The sequence below is a fragment of the Solanum stenotomum genome, chromosome 10, assembly GCF_019186545.1.
Source record: "Solanum stenotomum isolate F172 chromosome 10, ASM1918654v1, whole genome shotgun sequence".
NCBI lineage: Eukaryota > Viridiplantae > Streptophyta > Magnoliopsida > Solanales > Solanaceae > Solanum > Solanum stenotomum.
This window is the reverse complement of record NC_064291.1, coordinates 51,961,928-51,984,964: the sequence shown is the minus strand read 5'-3', so window position 1 is coordinate 51,984,964 and position 23,037 is coordinate 51,961,928. Positions and strand designations below refer to the sequence as shown.

At 34.7% G+C, this 23,037-nt stretch overlaps 3 protein-coding genes across 4 annotated transcripts in view; 2 read left to right on the top strand and 1 right to left on the bottom strand.

Annotated features, from left to right (window-relative positions):
- LOC125878333 (GTP-binding protein YPTM2) overlaps positions 1-23,037 on the bottom strand; it is a 182,990-nt gene that overhangs the window by 109,665 nt on the left and 50,288 nt on the right. The window contains exon 1 of one of the 2 annotated variants that reach the window (XM_049559568.1): positions 18,668-18,671. The exons of the other annotated variant lie outside the window; for it this stretch is intronic. The gene's annotated coding sequence lies outside the window, so the exon portion shown is untranslated. Of the gene's footprint in view, positions 1-18,667; positions 18,672-23,037 lie in introns of those variants that run through there. 2 annotated transcript variants of the gene reach the window in all.
- LOC125878313 (GATA transcription factor 26-like) lies at positions 400-7,769 on the top strand. The gene is made up of 8 exons (XM_049559539.1): positions 400-908; positions 3,282-3,650; positions 4,149-4,578; positions 4,903-4,975; positions 5,389-5,492; positions 5,769-5,955; positions 6,064-6,184; positions 7,156-7,769. Exons 1-8 carry the CDS (start codon positions 869-871, stop codon positions 7,443-7,445), a joined length of 1,614 nt encoding a protein of 537 aa, XP_049415496.1. The 5' UTR covers positions 400-868; the 3' UTR covers positions 7,446-7,769.
- LOC125878305 (histone-lysine N-methyltransferase, H3 lysine-9 specific SUVH8-like) lies at positions 16,883-21,941 on the top strand. The gene is made up of 3 exons (XM_049559531.1): positions 16,883-16,988; positions 17,749-17,830; positions 18,525-21,941. The coding sequence occupies exon 3, from the start codon at positions 18,568-18,570 to the stop codon at positions 21,736-21,738; it is 3,171 nt and encodes a 1,056-aa protein (XP_049415488.1). The 5' UTR covers positions 16,883-16,988; positions 17,749-17,830; positions 18,525-18,567; the 3' UTR covers positions 21,739-21,941.

Below are 23,037 nucleotides of genomic sequence, written 5' to 3'. Positions count from 1 at the left end.
CGTTACCAACTATAATAAATAAAAATAACTTATACAATATTTTTTACACTCACAATATATAACTTAAACAAACCAATATTAATTTTTTCCCTCAAGAAAAGATCAATTTTTTTTTTTATAAAGAAAATAAATTTTGAAGAAGTGAGCAAATAGTGATACAAGAAAAATTCCACATGTAAAGGAGTTATAAATAAAGTCTATAGTCAACAAGGACATTAGCAATAATATCCTTCAAAAATCACAATAAATTTTTTTCAACAAAAAGGAATTGAAACACTACAAGTAGATCTCTTTTATTTATCAAAAATAAAAAAAAAATGAATTTTTTTTTCAAGGAAAGTTGAAACAATTGCTTCAAATACAAAAAAATAAAAAATAAAAAAGGTACACAAGAACAAAGAGAAAGAGGTCATACATAATAAACACAACCCACCTTCTCTTCTTCCCCATTTTCACCTTCCTCTTTTCCAACCATTTATTAGATTCCTTTATAATGGACTTTTCTTTTCTCCACTCTATTATTATTCTCACCTCAAAAACAACAAACCCCATCTCAATCTTTTAATTACTTCTTCACAATTTTTGCTCTATTCAGTGGTTTTTCTGGGACTTTTTAGAGACTATTTTTGAGTCTTGTTTTTTGTTGTTGTTGTTGTTATTGGTTGTGGTGTTTTCTGTATAACTTTCTTTGGGTTTATTCAAGAAAAAAGAACCCATATGTATATTTGATATAAAGGGATTGAAGGGAATAATCAAAACTTCTAGATAATACAATTTTATTTTGTATAAGAAGAAAAAAAATTGTAACTTTTTGCATTTTCAGTTTTGTAAAATTGTATAAGGGTGAAAAAAAAGTTATATTGGAAAGATGGGAAAGCAAGGGCCTTGCTATCACTGTGGTGTTACAAGTGAGTTAATGATTCTTGATTGTGTTGAAGTTTTTGATACTAAAGTTTTGAAATTTTCAAGAAAAATTGAGTCTTTTTGGTTGTTACCAGTATAGAATTGTTCTTTGTTACTTTATATGATGTTGTTTGTTTAGATTAATTGTTGAATTATGAAAATACTGGATGTCCCATATGGTGGTTTTTTCTGAAAAGGGGAAAAATATGAGGATATGTGTTGTTGTTCATCTTATTCAGTTTGGTTTTTGAATTTTGTTTTGTTTGGATTATTGGGTTGTTGAATAGATAGACTACAAATACATTTTTGGAATTCAATGTGGATTTTGAGTTGGAATTTGTTTCTGAAACTGTGATTTCTTTTGGTTCCCAATCTTCTTTTTATCAGTGCCCATTGACTTCTCCAGTATCTTCTGAAATCTAGCCAAGAGTCTCTTAGTAACTAGGCAATTTAGAGTTCAATGTAATTCCATTCAAATGGCAATGCAATTGGGAGATGTTTTGATTGTATTCAATATTCTCAGCATCCATTTTCCTTCATTTCTGATCTTCCAATTCCCTATTAAGTTTAGACATAAACTTTCTCCAGAGAAATGTATTGTTTGGGCAGACTTGAGTTCTTGCTGACGGTGGCATTGATATGGTTCTTTAGGGAATGAAAGCAGCACAAAAATGACTTGAATATGTTGATTGGTCTATTTCTAAATTCACGAATCTGATCTTTGATCTTTGTGATTTGTAAAGATTTGACACCCAAGTCTAACTTGACCCAAAAGCTAGCGAGCAAGGGGAGGATTACCAAAGTTCATATAAGCAAACCACCGGTCCATTATCCAATCAATGTGGGATTCTAAGACCCCCTTCACACCCGAGGCTCAGTTGGAGTGTGGACCGGGAGCCCAAACAGGGATGAATGTGGCTTTGATATCATGTAAAGATATGACACGTGGCCTAACTCAACCCCAAAAGCTAGCTAATGAGGGGAGGATTTCCCTATTCCATATAAGCAAACTGTCAGTCCATTTGATTAAAGGATGTTCTTCCCAGGGACATTTGTGTTTCATTGCTTCAAAGTTATACATTATCAACTTTGGCTTCAGGTCCCTTGTTTTAGTAGCATGCTCTTGATGAGTGATCACTAGAAAAGGGTTGAGGTTTTCGCTCCTATCTTAGTAATCCCCATGAATCGCGTTCATTGTTTTCAACTGAATATGACCTCATACTCTCCTCCTTCACTTGTTCTTGTTATCTGTTCATTAAAAACTTCCTAATGTCTGCACTACAGTTAGAAGCAGCAAGATCCTCCAGGCATTGGATGATATCTTCTTTACCCTATTGTCTTTTGCTCCATATGTTGCTCGCATTGTCGCTGTAACATTTCAAGTTGTCTTGAAAAGACTTGTTACATTGGAGACTCTATTACGTTGTCATCAGCTGGTCTAGCACATTTTGTTGCAAGAATGCAAATAAACTGGTTTGAATAATAATTTGAAACTTGGCTAGATATTATAGGCGATACTTAATTATGGCACATTTCGAGGGAATGTAAATATCTTCAAGTAAATAGCCTTAGATGTCTGTCCTATGCCACTATTTAATTGCAAATCTGTCTATTTTAGCTCCTCAATGTGCTGTTTGGTTTCCAGCTTAGTTCTTGTTTGGAGAACTTCATTTTGGCTTTCTGGACACCTCCCTCAGTTCTCTTCTAACCCTGATTATTGATTTACCTTGATTTATCTCTTTGTTCAGCTCCTCATCATACTGCATTTTTCAGTAAAATGATTTCTGCCTCTGTGTTTCTTGCTCATGCAAATCAGGGAATGAAAATTTGATTTGTTCTTAGTTACTTTAGATTCTTCCTTGTCTCTCCAATTCTTTCTTGTTTTCTTGCTCCCTGAGGTCATCCAATGACAAATTTAACTTCCCGTCAACAGCATGAACCACTGCCATGCTTATAGACTTCTGCATAGGTATCTGTCTCTTAGTTATATAGGAGCAATTTCTTAATCAAATTAAGTGAATTTGGAGGAGATGTTTTCTCTTTAATTAACCCATAAGTTGTTTGTTACATTCATAGTTGTTTTTGAGTTTCGATTCATTGGATCCTTCTTCTTTCTTTCCATGCTTGGGAATGTTGAGCATCCTGCAGTGTATATAATCACTACTTACCTCACTCTGTCCTATTGTCTCTTCATTTTCTCCGCCACAAATATTCTTGTTAAAATTCTTATTACATGCTTACACTATTATTTTGTTATGGGATGAGCAAGACGTTTCTGCAATCATTTATTTCCGGATTGTCATACTTCTTAGATGCCTCTCATTCTTCCCACATTATGTAATTGGAGTAGAGTCTTAAATGGTGAATTCATGCTGCAGGCACTCCTCTTTGGCGTAATGGACCACCAGAGAAGCCAATACTTTGCAATGCATGTGGATCTCGGTGGCGAACAAAAGGGACACTGGTAAACTACACTCCTCTGCATGCAAGGGCTGAACCAGATGATCTTGAAGATTACAGGGTCTCAAGATTCAAAAACTTTCCTGTTAAGAACAAAGAGGTCAAGATGCTGAAACGAAAGAAAAGTCATGATAATCCTGAAATTGGAATTCTTCCTGAATATCATCAGGGTTTCCACCGTAAGGCTTTAGATGAAGATACAAGCAATAGGTCAAGTTCCGGCTCTGCCGTGTCAAACACTGAAAGCTATGGACAATTTGGTAGTGCTGAAGCAAGTGATTTGACAGGTAGATTCTTTTGCAATGCAGGCATGCAAACGGCAACTTATAGCTGCATCCTCTCTCATTTAAACTGCCAACTTTTCATACCTTTCAAAAAATATTACCAACTCTCTCCTGCTTCTCCCAAAAGGTCTGTGTTCAGTTTCTGTGAAGGTCATCCTCTTCGATAGAAGTTAATGACTTGTATCCTCAAGATATAGATCTGTACACTAATACAATCTTTTATAACTACCAGAGAAATCAATACAGGTGGTCATTGTTGGTTTTACCTGCTCCTTTTTTCTACATCTTTGATCAGTTATACCAATATATCATACTGCACCTTCTATAGTGGTCAAGCTATATTACTTCTTTCAATTGACCTCCTAAACTCAAGGAGTTAATTGTCTTCAAAGTTGTATTGGTATCTTTTGTCAATCCATCCTTCCTGACTTTTTCGATACACCTTTTACTGAATTCTCACTCTAGCTGCATGAAATATTTACCCCTTTATGGTGCTTTCAGGCCCTGCCCAATCAAATATATGGGATGCAACGGTGCCTTCAAGGAAGAGAACATGTGTCAATCGTCCAAAGCAATCTTCAGTTGAAAAGCTTACCAAAGACCTGTATACCATCTTACATGAACAACAATGTTCATACTTCTCTGGATCTTCTGAAGAAGATTTGCTTTTTGAAAGTGACAAGCCGATGGTCTCCGTTGAAATAGGACATGGAAGTGTGCTCATTCGGCATCCAAGTTCTATAGGTAGAGAAGAAGAATCAGAAGCCAGCTCTCTGTCGGTTGACAACAAGCACCATTCATCCAATGAAGCTTATTCACAATTGACTACCCCACCTGTAAATATTAGTAAGGGTGGCAATTCATCAAACCTGGTAATTCAGAGAACCCAGAAGACTTCTGGTCAAGGAGTGGAACATGAACAGTTTAAAAGGTACTTTCTTCATTATAGCTGGATAGCATATAGCCTTGAGAATGAAACACTGTGCCACGTGTCCCAAAAGAAGTCAAAAGGATATAGTGTTAAAATGCATAACTGTGCTACTATTGGTTGACAGGGTATGGCTACACAAATAGACTGATATGTGGAACAGAAACTTGTGTTAACATGATATGGTCCATGTTTTCCCTGCAACATGTCATAACAGAATTCTTGTGGTGGTTTCAGATACATAATTGAATAGTCTAAGAGCTTTGGTACTATTTTCTTTGAGATGGTGTATACTTCCCATCTTTCTGATTTCATCTTGAACTGCAGGAGCAGGGACCACCTTGAAAAATTGCAGATTCTCGGACATCATAATTCGCCATTGTGCCACATAGACCTTAAGGTATCTTACTGCCTCTTTTATTTCATGCATAACTTTTGATTGCTTCATATCATACAACCATATCATGCTTCATACAAGGTCACTTGTCTGTGTAGATGGAACATTTTCCTATTCCACACTGTTTTCCTACGTCTCAGGCTTTTGAGTTGGGAATTCTCTGCATAGAGTTATAATTATCTTTTACATGTAATTGTCATTATGCATGAACTTTAACCTGAAAATTCTTAGAGTATGGTAGTTTGCATGGATAAGCTTCCTCTATAATGGTAAAGAACCATTTTCGAGCTTGTTTTTCACCATGTTTTTAGTTGTTAATAGTTACTTTAAGAATCTAAACATGACTCTACAGTTTACACTCTCTTAGATAAGCGATATGCAGAAATGAATCTGATTGTCGGCAATTCTTTATGCAGGATGTACTTAACTATGAAGAATTCACAAGGCATCTGTCAAGTGATGAACAACAGCAACTACTAAAGTACTTACCTCCAGTTGATTCTTTTTCACCTCCCGAGAGGTTTGTACGATCTCTTTGTACTTTGGATTACAAGAGCATTTGATTAAAAGAAAAACCTTCCAGAAAAATGGAGGAATGAACTTATCTTTTGACTGAGAGGCTGCATTTCTGGGGCTTACCACTTGTTCTTTTGATTCACCTCTCTCAGTTATGCTACTCAGGCTTTAGAAATATAATTGATGGTTATGTTGAACTTGGACCATAAAGTGCTGGTGCTTGATTGAAGAATGCATTGTTGAGCTCTGATCTTATTCCTATTTTCAATTCTCTCTGCAGTCTCAGGGGCATGTTCGAGAGCTCTCAATTTGAGGAGAATTTGTCTTCCTTCCAGAAACTACTTGCAGAAGGCGTTTTTGATAACTCGTTATCTGGGGTGACAATAGAAGAATGTAGAAACCTGAAGAGGTTTATGTTGTGCTATTTAATGAAGTCAAAGTGGGTGGAACAAGTTAATCTTCTTAAGGTAAGGCCTTGTTTATGATTTGTCATATGAAAATTCAATGAGCGATCCACCCTCTTATATGCAACATTTGCTAGATAGAAGTTTAAAACTAATCTACTTCTATGCCAGGACATGAAATGTAAAAATAGTAGCAGTAGTTCTGAAGTTGCTGGAGGGCGCAATGTTTTTGGCACAGGTCATTCAGTGAACATGAAGAGACCACGCGATGGGCAACATCCAAAATATTTAGGTTCGTTGCATGTCTCTTTTTATTTCTTTTATGGCATTTTACGAATCCTCCTGTCTGGTAGACTAGCTTCTTTATATAACAAAGTTTTACCCCAAGATACTTGGAGTTTTTCAAATTTTCCTGATAGACTGTAGTAGATACTTACATCTCGGGTCTTTATTTTCATTAAAATGTTAAGAGTACTGCATCATGTGGGTAATACAAAGAAGTTGTAGAAGCTGGGGAAGGAGCATAAGAAAATCGTGAACACGGTAGGCATCTTGGTATCCATTGGCTTTTGACGCACTAAGGTGACTGAATTATCCAACTATTTTATTCTACACAAACATCTTTATCTAGCTGGTAAGAACAGAATATGTTCATCCTATGCAACGGCCTATTCTCGTCTAAAGATTACTCAGTAAGCCTAGTTCGTGCATTTTGACGTCTAGGAGGAAATGCAATAATTGAAACTGAAATCAATATAAATAAATGGTGAACGAATTAGTAAGTACATCTCAGCTTCTCTTTCTATTTCTCCATTTATTTACTTTTTTTGTTAGTATATTTGGCCCTTCATCCTGGCAGATACCTTGTAATAGTAAAAACAACTATTTGCGAAAATCACAACTTTATATGATTAGGTAAGCATTATAAAATGTTCAATAGGAAAATCAGTATTTCTAGACCACATGATCCACCCCGGTCCTCCATGCCACCATGAAGGGATAATATAAAAGGTGTGATAACAATTAGGATACTAACGTCTTGTGGTACATAACTTTTATCAAGCATTTTCTAAGCTAAATTAGAAGCTATTTTTTCTTGCGAAATGAGCTTTTTATACCCCCATTGCAGCGGGATCAATGCTTAGTTGATTGATTGTTTTCAGAAGAAATCAAACCTATTCTATTCTCCATTTTTGTGTAGTGTGTGGTTCAACTTGTTTTTAATTCAGACGGAAATAACAGTTAATTTGAATTTTGCTTCAGGGGTAAACACAACAATGAAGAGCCCCAAGAGGGTGGTGATGAAAAACAGCTATGAACAGAAGGAAATCATGGAGAATGATAGCTCTTGCTTCAGTCCAAAAAGCCTTTTCGCATTGCCATCTGAGAATTCGTTCCGTTTTACAAATGAAAGTTCTGATCAGGACTTGCTGCTGGATGTGCCATCCAACAGCTCCTTCCCTCAGGCAGAACTCCTCCTACCAACAGCTAGTTTTGCAGCTCAAGCAAGCACAAGCAGTAGCTCCATATACCCGCACCTCATCCACCCCTAGAAACACTATCACACTTGGCTTTCTGTCTTGTAGCGTATTTACAACCTTATTTGGCCAAACCACATTACTGTCTCTGCATATCACATACCAAATATAGAAAGTTCCGCGAAGGGATTCAGATGGTTGCCTTTTGCCTTTTTGCAGGTAACCTAATATTAAACGAAATTTTGGATTTAGCGGATGGATATTATGCTTGTTTTTCATCCTTTTGTATAGGTTGACAAATTGTACAATATAGTTGAAAATGCAGAGGTGGTGATGTCTAGAGATTTTTGTATGCACTGAAGCTTTTAACTTAAATTGAGGACACCCTTCTGTCTTTTAGTTTTGTTGATGATGATTGTTCAGTCTTTCCTTGCTTATCCTTTTGCCAAACTTGTCTGTTGTGTGATAGAAATTTGTATCTAGGACACCAACAAGAGTCCTCTAACAAACTGAGATTAGGCAATGACAGATCTCATCTTGAAGTTGCTTAAAATTTATGTACTACCTAATTTGTCACCACCTAATTTCCATCCTACACATGGAAGTTACTACCAACCTTTTTTTACCCACTCGGGCCATCTACTGTACGTTAATAATGATCTTTTGGATTTCATCTTCTAAAAGAATAGCACGTGGTTGGCTGTTCAAGCAAGTCCATCCCTTGGAGTCGTACCCTCTCAGTATGTGTGAATCTTTCACCGATTGATAGAAATGCCACATATAGGCAAATAATGATGTGTATGAATGGTTGGGTGGGTGGGGGGTCGGGGTTGCTTGCTTAGTATGTTCTCTTTATCAAGGCCTACGGATTCCAAAGTCGCTATCTTCTATCATAATATGTATCAAATAATTGTCTATCAAAACTTTAGACAAATGGAAAGAAATCACCTAATTATACAATACCCCAAACCCCATTTATGGAATCACCTAATTCATAAAAGAAGGAACAATTCTCATTTTAGAAAAAGAAGCAATACAAAACCTCCATAGGTGCCAATCAAAGGAAAAGGCTTTGGTGATCAAACACTTCAAATATCTCTGCATCCATATGATTGACACACCACCAATCAAACATTATCAACAGAAAGTCTCAAAGTTTTAGCCGAAATCTCTACACAAACAATCATATTATACATTTCATTGCATAAATAACACCATCTTGATAGCAATGTACTAGTTTGGAGCATCATCTAATGTTCTTTCAAATTTCAGTAAATGGTGAAGTCAACACGATGAACGTATCACTCCAGCTTGGATGATCGAGAAAGATTCAATCAATTTGAACTACTATCATAGTAGTAGCTTAAAGCTATTGCTTTCACACTTGTATCCAAACCATCAACGGACTTGGCTATCGCATATGCAGTGAGTGTGAACCCTTCTATCTCCTGAACTCTTCCATGTCTTCCCAAAAAATGTACTTCACTGGATAGTGAATCAATCAGCAAATCCCTCCGGTGGCCACCATCTAGGCCGAGGAAAACTCAATCCGCGTCTCTTGGCAGTCTCGAGGAAATCAGCACCATTTTTATCATTATTATCACCACCACTCACATCCCCGACAATCATAGAGAAGGCCTCCACTAAATCCTTAAACCTCCCTTTCGTGGTTTCCCTCCTCCCAACTTCTTCGAAGGATCCAACACTCTTGTATTCTCCCCTCATCGATAATGGCAATTCACGCCTTCCTTTATTACTTCCAGCACCACCACCGTCCAGACCAACACTTGTTGTTATCCCATTTGAATGCAGTTCCTTCGCGCAAACACCATTTAACTTTTCATTCACGTCTAAATTCATACTCGCCGCACCTCTTTCACGAACACCATCCTTTACTCCATCACAATCCATTTCCCTAGTGCCACCACCATTCAATGTCTCATTGTCATCCACACCTCTTTCACCGTTATCGCGCATTTCTCCTCCATCTTCCTCCTCCTCGCGTCTCTCAGGCATTTTCACAGTAGAAGAATCTGCATTCCTTTCAATTCCACTTCCTATCACCTCCGTATCTACTTCCTGAGTTCGAGTCTGATTAATCTCAATCACAATTGGCTCTTTCTTCACTATTCTCTGAACTGAATTCGTTACATCCAAATCCTCCTCAGAAACCTTATACCTCTTCTGCAGTTGTTCTTCAAACTCACCTGTATCCTGAACATCAACTTCTCGGCGATTTGGAAACCCTAGATCATCAGAATCATTTCCCAAATCTACAACCTCCTGATTATCATGATTCACAGCTTCAGTATCTCCGTTATTATTCTGTTGACAATCTACACCTGCACTCGTGCTCGGTTTCGGATCATCGGAGCCAGAAAAATAGGGCTGAGACGAGTTGTTTTGCTCCGGCGGGGTTTCGAACTCTTCGTTTTCGGGAGGGGAACTTTGTCCATCTGTATCAGTAGATGGAACAGATAACATGAGTATTCCGGTGGGCTCTGACGGCGTCACTGCCACCGACGCCGAGGATTGTGGAGTATCCTCGTACTCATACACAAAAGGGCAGTTTAGTAATTCCTCCTGAGCATCGGAATGAGGTTCGCAATACTTGATGAGTTCTTCTAAGTCTTTTGCTTTCTTCATGTTTGCGAAAATATCTCTCTCTGAGTATTTGGGAGAGTTTTTTAGGGGGGAAAGAAGACGAATAGGCGTGGCGAAAGGGTAATATAAAGGAGTTTGGGGGTTATTTTAGTAGAGGATTTTATTTAACTGTTAAAATATTTCCCGCCTTTTCTGTCCACTCCCGCTTTTTACATCAACGGTCGCTGATAGTTGTCTGGGGGTAGTAAAACGAAGTCGTTTTTTGGACTTTTCCTCTATTTTCTCATATGATTCAAGGAAATGATTTTATAGATGTGTGACCTTGAACTTTTGACCTCGTTTATCCTATTGGTAAAAAATTACGTTTAACAAATTTTGATTTTAAAGATTATCCAAAGGAAAAATAAGGATCAAAAGTTCTTGACGTTTATTTTGAGATAAAAAATAAACGTTTAACAAATATATATATATATATATATATTTATTTTTTCTATATTTTTATGAGACTATCGTTAGTTACTATATTTATTTTTAGGCATAATATATAAATGTGTCTTTTAACTTAGTTTCGTTTTACATTTATGCCCTCTAACTTTGGTAATGTACTTAAACTTGTATAAAATTGAACAAGTAGACACATGAGTCTTACGTGACATAATACATGTAGGATGCAAATTGTCATTTAGGATGTTACGTAGGGTGTGTGTCTATATGCTTAACTTTGTACACGTTTAAGCATCTACTTGTCCATGTCAAAAGTTGAAGGGCATAAATATAAGTTAAGATTAAGTTAAATAATATATTTATGTATTATGTTTTTATTTTTGTAAATTTTTTAAGAATCCCATAGTGTAAGGATCAAATTACATTTTATCCCTACTCTTATCCAATTTACAAAAATGCCCTAAAATTGCTGCCATCCGAATACATCTCATTCTTCTGGATACATCACATTTGATACAATATACAACTAGTTTGTTGAGATTAAAAAGGAAATTAGATATAAAATTAAATATCAATTCCCAAAATCATGCAAATCTAATTGATGACAATCTCTCCCAAATAACAGCTTCAAACAATTCAAATTCCAAATTTTCTTCTCTCAAATCTCATCCAAATCGTAATAGATTTTTAAAAAGTTGACAATTTAATATAGTTATGTATCATATAAAAAACTATGAATATGATATACGTTGATTTATTTATAAAACAGTGTTGCAGATACTTAACAACATGTGATACATCGTAACATCTGATACATAACTATGTTATATACATAACAAAGTTATGTTCATATACATAACTATGAATATGATACAAACAGATTTTATTATAAAATATTAGTGTTAATGTATCAACGGTAATTTTTGATAATGTATACAGATACAGTCTTCTACTAGTTGAATAAGGCTGGGTGTATCATGTATGTATCAGTAGTAAAAGATAATGAAATATGTAATAGTTGTGTATCCAATACATGACTATGATCATTATACATACTAATTTGTGTTAAAATAAATTAGGATTATGTATCAAAACTAATATTTGAAAACGTTATACTATACACGATAAAATTGTAATGTATCACAAAGGTGAAACAAACGAATTATACATTAATTTAAGAATCAAAATCAAGTAGATACATTAAAAGATCTGCTCAAAGCAACAAAAAATTAACAATTTGATCTGCTAAAAGCAAAAAAAAAATGATGAAGAAATCCTTCCACACTTTTCTCATTTGCCCTGTATCAACTCTTGTAGCTTTTTTTTACTTTCAGCAATGACGTCACCCATGGATCTCAACCCAAAGCCCTTATCGGAGCCACCAACAATTCTTGATAACATTGTAATGTATCATAATGGTGAAACAAATGCATTATATATTAATTTAAGAAACAAAAATAACTAGATACATAAAAAATTGTACCCATATGTATCAGAAAAAGATGAACAATAAAAAATTGGAAAAAAAAAATCAACATTATGATCTGTCGAAAGCAAAAAAAAAGAATGATGAAGAAATATTTCTACACTTTCTCTTTTACTCTGTATCAACTTTCGTAGTTTTTTTTTTCATTTTCAACAATGATGTTACCCATGGATCTCGACCCAAAGCCCTTACCGAAGCCACCAACAACTCAACCTCCCCCCCACCCCCACCCAACCCTTTTTTGGGCGTTTTTTCCACAATTTGATTTTGAAATTGAAGATGCATCCTTCTTCGACTAAATTTGTAGATGAAAAATCTAAAAAAAAAATAAAAAATTAATACATGATGAAGTGAAAGAAAAAAATGGATGGAGAAGAACTACCTCTTCAATAACTTGCAATTGATAAATCACAAAATAAATCTTGGGGTGATAGTTTATAGTTGTATCCGAAAAAAATGAGAGAAAAAAAGTTTTTCGAATGGTAGGAAATAATAGAAAATAGGGTAAAAGAATATATGTAGTTAAGTAATTTTTTCTTTATTTTTATCTTTATTTAAAATAATATAAAAGACAAAAAATGGATCAAAAGTTAAACTAACCTAAAAAGGAATGAAGACATTAAAGTAAGGTGGACAAAAATAAATACAATAAAATCAAGATGGTGACAACTAAGAGACCAAAAAAGAAAAGAGTGTTGAACCGTTTAATATTAGCCCAAAATGGTGGTTATTTGTATAATTATTTAAGGAAACATTAAGCTAAAATTTAAGAGGCATGGGTAATTAATTTGTTTCTTAAGAACATTTATATTCCTTTTCCTAATTATTTTCACTTAATGACCGTGAATCTGAATTATTCAAATTCAACTCAATATGAAAGTAAAATTAAAATAAGCGCAAGTATATATAACACATTGCTTATAATATTTATTATTTCACTATTCAAAATAATGGTATTCTAATAAAACAATGCATACAATTCTGATATGATAAGATGATTTTGATTAAATTTTTATCGTGAGTTTATGTATAATGTTATTCTCGATAATAACTTTCAAGAATTATTTTTTTCCCACAAGAGTCTATGTTCTAAGAGAGAATATTTTGACTTATATATATTAATAAAACCTCACTAAATTAATATAGTTGGGATTGTGAAATATTATTATTTTATAGAGGTATTATTTAATCGATAAATTAATAATTATTAGTTTATAAAATTTTTGAGATTCAACCCTGTGATGCTGGGATAATAAGAGTTTTCAAAATGTATTATCGGAACAAATTTTATCATAGAATAAATGAAGGCTATGAAGTGATACATGAAACTGATTCAGGAGAGATTAATGTTTTTGATGTTATCAATTTTGCAATTTCGGCTTGGACGACAAGTGTTCAACAAGAGAACAACAAATTATTTTTGACACTGCAAAATTTGTTTGGGGATGAAATCTCAGAGAATTTGAATGAACCACTTGTGAAAACGTTATTCATGAACTTGAGGTCATGATTAATGATCTCGGTTATCGCAATAAAATGGTCGTCAATAACCTATTGGATTATCCAGGTGAAAATGATACATATTTAGATGTCCACAATTTAGAAGAAATTGTGGATACCATAAAAAATAATTTTAATGATGAAGTAGTAGATGATACAATACCTTTGAAACCAGCTATGTAAGGAAACACTTATAGTGTTTAGAACTTTTCACAATTTTATGATGCAGTTTGAAAAGACAACACCAGATCTTTTGGATGCAATAAGAAAAGTTAGAGTCTTAGAGATGAACTTCACTAGATTTAAAGTTTAATAAAAAATAAAACACAAAAAAAATCACATTTCACTAAATTGTGTGATATATTTGTACTTATAAAGAATTATTAATTTATAATATTAATGGGGCCATATATCTATAAATGGGGCTTCTGAAAATACATTATCTTTTTATCTTATCGAAATAAGTGATTTAATCTATTGGCTCAAGTCGGGATCGAAGGAAAAATATTATCTCAGTTTTTATGTTTATAATGTTTCATACAAATATTCAAATATTAGTTTTTATGTAGTAAAAGTCATGGTCAATATGATTTGGATTTAAGGGTGTTTTGGTATGAAAGGGAAATATTTTTTGGAAAGTGTTTTCTAATTTTCTCATGTTTAGTTGACTTAAATGTTTTCTAAATCAATTTATTTTCTTCAAATTTAAAGGAAATGACTTAAAGTTGAAAAATTAATATTGACAATAATGTTTTATATAAAATAAAATTATAATTTAAAATAGTCAAAGCGATCTCATAGCTTTACGACTATTTTAACGGAAGGTGAAATTGCCGTGATTCAAATAGGAAAAGACTATTTAAGAGTTATTTGACTAGTTCGAGAGAGTTCTTAATCTAGTTGACTAATAGTAAAAGGGGAAAAGGACAAGTATATCCCCGAACTATAGTAAATGGTATGCAAATATCATCCGTCATATTTTTGGGACATTGATGCCCATGCCGTCTAAAAACTAGAGCATATTTACCCTTTATACTAACAGACATACACGTGTCATAATCTTATCCACCGACCCGACATTCATTAAATATCGGATCGACGGATAAGATTGCGCCACATGTCCGTATTTAGGCTTCACTTATAGTGAAGGACATATATACTCTAGTTTGTTGACGACAGGGGCACCAATGTCCCAAAAGTATGACGGAGGATATTTGCATACCATTTACGATAGTTCAGGGGTATATTTGTCCTTTTTCCCATTGTAAAATCATTTTAAGAAAAAACGTAACGGAAAGTAAATCTAACACATTTTGACTTTCTAATCCAGTAAATTACCAATAAAAACATTTTTAGAAAAAACGTAACTAATCATATCTTTGAAATATTTTGAATAATTCAGGATTATTTTCAACTCTCCCTAACCTAATATATATTTGCAATAGTCTTGTTGCCATACTCTTGCCCTATATAAATAGGGCCATAACAACTATAGCTTAGCCAAAAAGCATAGAGAAACGAACTCTTGTCTCTCAACAAATCAGGTATGTGATGGTTTTATTTTGTAATTTATTTTCTAGTTGAAGATGACATTTGATTATGGTGTCTTGTGAAGTAGATTAAGGGTCTAATTAGATACTGTATGTAACTTCTTGAATCGTAAATGATAGTTAACGATAATGATAACGGACTATGGCGATAGCTATAGTTAAGGATAATGGTAATAGCTGATAGAGAATGATAGTTGATAATGACTTATAACAACTCTGGGGTGACAATTAATAGTGAAAATGTGGAGTGTATGAATTACAAATCATATTTGTAGAATTATTTGAACAAACAGTATAAATCTTAATTATTGTCTCAGCATTTCACATACCAAATATAGAAACTAGAAAGTTTTGTGAAGGGATTCATGATTCTTCAATGGACATAAAGAAGCCCTTTTCATTAAATTCTTGACGGAATTGAAAAATATAATTTTCTTAATGAGTTGTTTCCAATCTATAAGTCGCTGAAATTCTGTAATTTTTGTTGACTTTCAATTAAGGGCAAAGCTAGGTAAAATCAAGAATTTGAATTTCTAGAAAATTATATTGTTTATACATGATTATAATATTTTTTATGTTTATATTATAGATGTTTGAATCTCTTTTTTTTTTGTGTGTTTATTTTTTTCGTATTTTAAATTTCTTTACCGAAATAATCGTAGTAATTGAGTATAGTGTGCATTCTCGAAAATAATGACAGCTACCGGTCTTCGAAAATAAACATAAAAATAGCTAAAAATCATTTTTCCAACTTATGAATATCAACTTCCCAAAAAAAGAAAAAAAACAAAAATTTCAACATATAATTTCCGCGTTTTCCATTTAGGAAACATTTTTTTTATTCAATTTTTTTTTTTGCTTAACATTTAAGAAGTTTTGATGTCAACATTTATATAAATTTAATTTATTGTCCAATTATTTTGGTCCTTCATTTAAAACATTTCTCAATATTGTCTTACCAGTGTATAGTTAGTTAATAAATTAAACTAATTAATGCAAGATAAAGACAATTTTACGCTTTATATTACAATTTTCCTATAAAAATTATAGGGTTTAGTAACCTTTTAGATTTTCTTATTGGTAAATTTGGATTTTAATCATTTTTAATAAGTTGAATTTTACATTTTTTTTATTTTATTGTTTGTGAGTATTACTACCATTTATCATAATTAATTAATCATTTTATAACTTAATCACTCATTCTCATGTTAAATTGTTATTGCATACTATATGGTTACATAGTTTTATAAATAATTAAATATAACGTATTTTTTACACTATATGAATAAAATATATATTTAAATAGTTAAAATTTTAATATATATCATATCATAAATTACAAGATTCAAAATCAAAACTTATCAATAATTTGAAGATTAAAAATATTGTTTTTTCTTAAAATCAATGTCATTATCACGTTATGCTTAATATGAAGGAAAATATTTTTTCATTTTTTATTAATTAAAATTAGGAAAATAAGTTTCTTAAGAAGAAATAAAATAATATTCTTGAAGAAAATGACTTTACCCATCCCATCCTACCCCTATATCCTCCTACCTCTTCGTCACTACATAATACTCTATTTTAGAAATAAATGACAAGTGAAATTAAATAAAGATAGTAATATTTATCTAAATTATATATAAATACATTTGAAATTTAAAAATTTGTATTTTACATGCACAACTTTGTGTAATTTATCAACTTAGATTGTGATATTGTCTTCAAAATTAGCTACCTGAATATAATTGAACTTTAATTTTAATATTAATGAAAAAAATAAACTTTTGTGTTATGAACTTAAAGACAATAAATAAGTATTACAGTACGGCAACCTCCTTTTTCGGAAATTATTTCCAAGAAAAATACAGTTACAGTGACCAAAAAAGATGTCAGGAAGCTGAAGAGACCACCATTTTCCATTTCCATCCATGGCATGAATCTCCCTAAATCGTCGTTCCCACTCAAAATCTCAACAAACCCACGTTCACAATTCTCTGTTGATCACATGCCTATTCCATTTTCTGAAAATCGGTAGCTCACTCAGTTGATTCCTTCTTCCTCTGTTTTTACACCTTTTTCAGGCAATTTTTTTGCTTGAAGAAACCCCATTTTGTGTTTTTGTGCTTTTTTGTTGTTGTTTTTATGAGTTTGTGTAAATATGATCTGTGAAACTTTGTGGGTTTTTGGTTTTTTTGTTCTTCATTCTTAGCTGTGAGTTCCATTTTTGCCTCTTGCTGAAAGTTGAACTGTTTTTTTTTTTCACCCGTGATTCCCTAAATAGCCATACCGACTCAAAATCATAACAAACCCACGTTCAGATTCTTTGTTAATCAAATGCTTGTTTAAGTTTCAGCTTATTTTTTGCTTCCTTCCTCTGGTAATTTTTGTGTTTGCTTGGAACACCCATTTGCTTATATTGTTGTGTCAGTGAGTTTTTGTGTCAAATGCTGTGAAGTTTTGTGGGTTTTCTGGTTCACTCCTTTTACTGGGTTTTTTGTTCTTCATGCTGAACTTTTTTTTCTATCCATGAACCCCTAAATTGTCGCACACACTCAAAATCATAACAAGCCCACGCTCAGATTCTTGCTAATCAAATACCCTTTCAGTTTTCTACTCGTTACATGAATTGGTAGCTGACTCATTGCTGTAGTAATTTTTGTTTTTGCTTGCAACCCCCATTTGGGTTCTTCTTTTTTCTCCCCCAGCTTTTTGGGTTTTTATGTCTTCTTCATGTCATCTCTGCTTTTTAACTGAACTGGTTTTCATGATTTTGCATTTCTATCTTTTGCAGCAAAAGCGGATGGTTGTGTGGTGAAGGATCAACTATTATCTAGTTCTTTGGAGTGGGAAGCGTGAAGTTCATTCTCAAATCGGTATGATTTACTTCCTTATTTTCTGCTTGTTTCCAGCATGTAAAACCCTAACATGCTTTTACATTCTTCATCAGTTTTTGCTTCATTTTGTTTACAACAAAATCAACAATATATCCAGTGTAGTCCCCACAGAGGGGGTCTGGGGAGGGTAGAGAGACTGTTTCTGATAGGCCTTGGGATCAGTTTTTGCTTAGTTTTGTTTGCTGAAATGTTCTTAATTCTGGGTATCTTTGGGTGCTCTCTTGGTAATAGGTTGTGAATATATTAAGGGTTAGCTAGAATTTGAGTCCTGTTCAGCTGACATTTACTGCTTGTTGTTGGTATATTTGTGGTGCTTTTTGTAAAAAAGAAAAAAAAGGATACAAAGCTTATTTTTTACTCTTGGAGAAAATGGAAGTTTCAGTCATTAACAGAATTTGGTTAGGAAAAGGTCACATGACCAGTGTGACATTTTGTTTTTGAGTAACCATATGTGATGGTCAATATTTTGTCTCACTTCTGATTTGCCACATAAAAGCAAATTATAGTATGATATACTTAACCAAAAAGATTTTAACAGTTCAAGTACCTAACACAACTCACACTTAAAAATGGTAGAGGATGATGCCCATCTTTTAAATAATCATAGTATTTCACATCAAGCTTTTGATTCTTCATTGTTGGTATATTTGACATACCGTGTTTGTCGTTTCAGCATTTTGACTTGCCTAAACAAGGATTCATTCATTTGGTGGAGAATGGCGTCATTCTCAAATGATGATTTATCCGATCAATGTGTGAAGAAGCGGTCATCAGTAAATGGTTATCATTTGCTGGATTCTGGAACTATGCCAAAACATAAAGTTCGGATTGTCTGCGGAGAGCGGGATTTACCCCCAGGTTGTGGTAGAAATACTCCAAAAGTTGACTTGAACCACAAGGAAAATGATGTGGTCTCCATCAGTGAAAATATGGCTGACACTCTGGTGGTCCATGGTGACCATGGTCCTAACACTGGGGTTGAGTTCTGTTCTGTTGAAGTTGCGGACTGTCTCTTTGACATGGAAGCGAATGAAAAATTGGATAAGTTGGTAGGGAATGCGTCAGCCAGAACCACTAATGTGATAGAAAATGGGTTGGAAGAACCTACAAGTCATGACAAATCGCTTAGATTTGAGTTGTCTAAAGATCATAAAAATAGTGAAATGTCATTGCTCAAGAAAGCAAAAGTCATTGGGTATGATGAATTAGGGACGGAAGTTGATGTTGAGAGATGCTCATTTTTGGTTGAAAATGTAGTCGGTGTGTACAAAGATCATGTGTTGCATCCTGGCAGTGTGACTGATAGGGCGATTCCTGTTTGTGATTCGAAAACATTGTCACTGCCTCAGTGTCAAATCAAGAATGGAAGTGTTGAGGATAATATTTCCCCCTTACCAAAGAAAAAGTACTGCCGAAGAGGAGTTTTTGCTGTTCGTGACTTCCCTCCATTTTGTGGAAGAAATGCTCCTAAGCCAACTAAACTGGATCGTTTGGGTGGTAGTGAAGCAAGCAAGCGAGCGATTCTGTTAGATAAGGGAGTTACAAAAAATGAAGTGACTGAGACTTCGAAAAATGTTATGGATACTGGGACATTGCCCCTGGGGTTGACCGCAAGTCGGGAAGCTGATTCGTGGAGTAAGACAGAGGTTACTGGTTCCAAATGCAGTTTAATAGAACGAGCAACAGTTCACGTTGATGACCCAGAAGGTGTCCAAGATAACTATGTTAGAAGGAGCCAACCTGAAAGAACTGTAATGTTGCCAGAGACAATGACGAATAAGGAGAATGGTGATACAGGGAAATTTTTGCGGAAGGAGAGTATTGTGTATTCACGGAATGAACATGAAAAGGCGACTACTGCTAGACATGGTTTTGGTTCTGGAGATAAAATTACTAAGCCAGTTGTGCATAGGTTGATGGATGAGCGTTGTTCTCCATGGAGGCAGAAGAAGCAAACTCCTAGGCAAATTGTGCAAGGTCTGATGGCTGAGACAAACAAGGACTGGAGGCAGAAGGAGCAAACTCGTTTAGATTGCCTGATGAGTAGAAACCAAGTTCAAAAGCCTAGCATGTATCGACAGGGGATGTCCGTAGTTGTTGCCAGAAAAAGTATTCCTAAACCAAAATTTCCAGAGAGACTGTTTGGCAGGAGTAGATCAGGTTTTGTTGGTGAAGCTGTGCCAGAATATCCAAGTGCACCGGTTTCCAGAAATGATGGAATTCGTAATTTGAATTGTGAAGCACAACCTGAAGATTCTCCTATTGGACAGAAGAAGTGTGAGTTTGATGAGACTCGACCACCTTTTGGTCCAAAAAGTTCCAGTCGCAGTGATGCTCGTAGTAAAGTTTTAGAGACTCTTCGTCTGTTTCAGTCTCACTTTAGAAAAATCTTACAGGGGGAAGAATCAATGTCAAGACCTGCAGAAGTAAAAGCTAAGCAAAAAGATAAACTTAGAAGGATTGATCTTCAAGCAGCAAAACTTGTCAAAGCCAAAGGGAAGGAAGTTAATACAGGAACACAGATACTGGGAGAAGTTCCAGGAGTTGAAGTAGGAGATGCATTCCAATACAGGGTTGAACTTGCTCTTGTGGGAGTTCATCGCTTATATCAGGCTGGTATTGATTCCATGTACATTAAGGGAGAACTGCTGGTTGCAACTAGTATTGTTGCCTCAGGAGCCTATGATGATGATTTGGGAGATGCTGATGAGCTGATTTATTCTGGTCAAGGTGGAAATGTGGTTGGCAAGGTCAAAATTCCTGAAGACCAGAAACTTGTGAAAGGTAATTTAGCCTTGAAGAATAGCATACGTACAAGGAATCCTGTTCGGGTGATTCGTGGATCTAAGGAGATCAGGACTCCTGAATCGGGTGGAAGACCTAATGTGGTGACTACTTATGTGTATGATGGCTTATACACTGTTGAGAATTATTGGACAGAAAAAGGGCCACATGGTAAGATGGTCTTTATGTTCAAGTTGGTGAGAATTCCTGGACAGCCAGAGCTTACTTGGAAAGAAGTACAGTCTTCAAAAAATTCCAAAGCGCGGCATGGTGTATGTGTTCCTGATATTACAGAAGGGAAGGAGTCACTACCTATAGCAGCTGTGAACACAGTTGATGGTGCGAAACCCCCACCATTCAAGTATATCAAGAACATGATGTATCCAGTTGGTTTCCACCCTGCTCCACCTAAAGGCTGTGATTGTATTGGTAGATGTTCTGATGCCAAGAGGTGCTCATGTGCAGTTAAAAATGGAGGTGAGATCCCTTACAATCGTAATGGGGCTATTGTTGAAGTGAAGCCTCTTGTATATGAGTGTGGTCCTCATTGTAAGTGCCCTCCTTCGTGCTATAATAGAGTGAGCCAACATGGTATTAAAATTCCACTGGAGATCTTCAAGACAGATACAAGGGGCTGGGGTGTGAGAGCTCTAACTTCTATCTCTTCAGGAACCTTTATCTGTGAGTATACAGGACAACTTCTTGAGGACACAGAAGCGGAACGAAGAATTGGCATGGATGAATATCTTTTTGATATTGGCCATAACTATGGTGGTTATACTGCCAACTCTTCTGGACAAGCAAACCAAAATGAGTTAGTAGAAGAGGGTGGTTATACCATTGATGCAGCTCGCTATGGAAATGTAGGACGATTCATCAATCACAGTTGTTCCCCCAATTTGTATGCACAGAATGTTGTCTATGATCATAAGGATAAGAGAGTGCCCCATATCATGCTTTTTGCGGCAGACAATATTCCTCCCTTGAAGGAGCTTTCTTACCATTACAACTATGTTGTTGATCAGGTTTATGACTCTGGTGGCAAGATCAAGGTGAAGAGGTGCTTTTGTGGATCTTCAGATTGTTCTGGTAGGATGTACTAGGATTTATAAAATTTAGCTGTTGAAGTTGAATAGATGAGTTACTCTTGACTGATTGTCTTTCTTTTGTCCTCATCTGGAAATAGTAGTGCTTCTTCATTTTGGTTAGTTTGATATGCTATATCGTATAGGGTGTATGTTCATGGAGAAATAAGCTTGTACGGGCTGACTCCTATAATCCTATCATCAGAACTAGCAAATTTTTGCACCAGTAGCCTTTCTGTGTGATCTTAGATGTGCCTGAACAAGTTAATTTGCTTTCCTATCTCCTTGCATGAGTCTGGTTGCATTACTTTCTCTTTTCAGTTGCAAATAATAGCATGATGGTTTTATATATATATATATATATATATCTGATGGAGGATGCAGAAATTCTGTGGCAGACTCAAATGCCCTCTGAACAGCTTTTGGCTCGAACAATATATACACACATACTTGAAATCCTTGATTTGATCTGCTTATATGCCCCATTGATCAACTAACATTTGTGCACCTTACTATATGCTCTCTACAGACTTGTATTTTTTATGTTGAAGTGGACAAATGTATATAGTTAAGTCAACTTTTATTTTGCTCTAGTGGTTTGTATGGATACAAATTGCAATCTTATGTTGCAGAAGAGTATGTAGGTGTGTGTCAAAGAGAATTCCAGCCTTCCAATCACTAGGAATTAGTTTGAGAGGCAGCACCCACACCCCACTCCTGCACTGCCTTTCACTTGAAACCTGAACTTCACTGCACCCTTTGGTGGATCTGAAATGGCCCATACTGCACCAAATATCCTCACTATTGACTTCCATTGCTTGTGGGATTCCTTTTTTTGTACAAATTCACAACTTAGTCTTTTTAACATTGCCATACATAGGGGGTGTGGGGAGGGTAGGATGTACGCGAACCTTACCCCTACCTTTGCTAGGCAGAGAAGCTGTTTTTGATAGACCCTCGGCCCAATCCAACTATAAGTAGTCTAGATATAATAGGCAGAGTTCATGATTCTGACTATAGAGAGTGTGCACTATGGTGTGATGAAATAAGGGAACAAAACACAAAATAATTATAATTTTATAGCTCAATCCAAATTAATTCAGCAAATACCCATTCACCCAAAATAATGGGAAAATAACATAAATACACATCTTATTTTATCATAATTTTAAAAATTTCCTACAATTTAAAATTTTTTAAAAATCTTCTCTCGAATACAAAAAAAAAAAACAAGGGACATGAAATAATTAGCTCTTAATTTTGTGAGATTTATGTAATTTTTACTTGTAATTATTTTGTGTTTTGTGGTGTAGTTTC

Excerpts from the sequence above, each read along its gene's own strand:
- LOC125878313 (XM_049559539.1), top strand. The coding sequence starts at position 869 with ATGGGAAAGCAAGGGCCTTGCTATCACTGTGGTGTTACAA. Across the intron at positions 3,651-4,148 it reads TGAAGCAAGTGATTTGACAG|GCCCTGCCCAATCAAATATA; the intron begins GTAGATTCTTTT and ends TGGTGCTTTCAG. Across the intron at positions 4,579-4,902 it reads GAACATGAACAGTTTAAAAG|GAGCAGGGACCACCTTGAAA; the intron begins GTACTTTCTTCA and ends CTTGAACTGCAG.
- LOC125878305 (XM_049559531.1), top strand. The coding sequence starts at position 18,568 with ATGGCGTCATTCTCAAATGATGATTTATCCGATCAATGTGTGAAGAAG.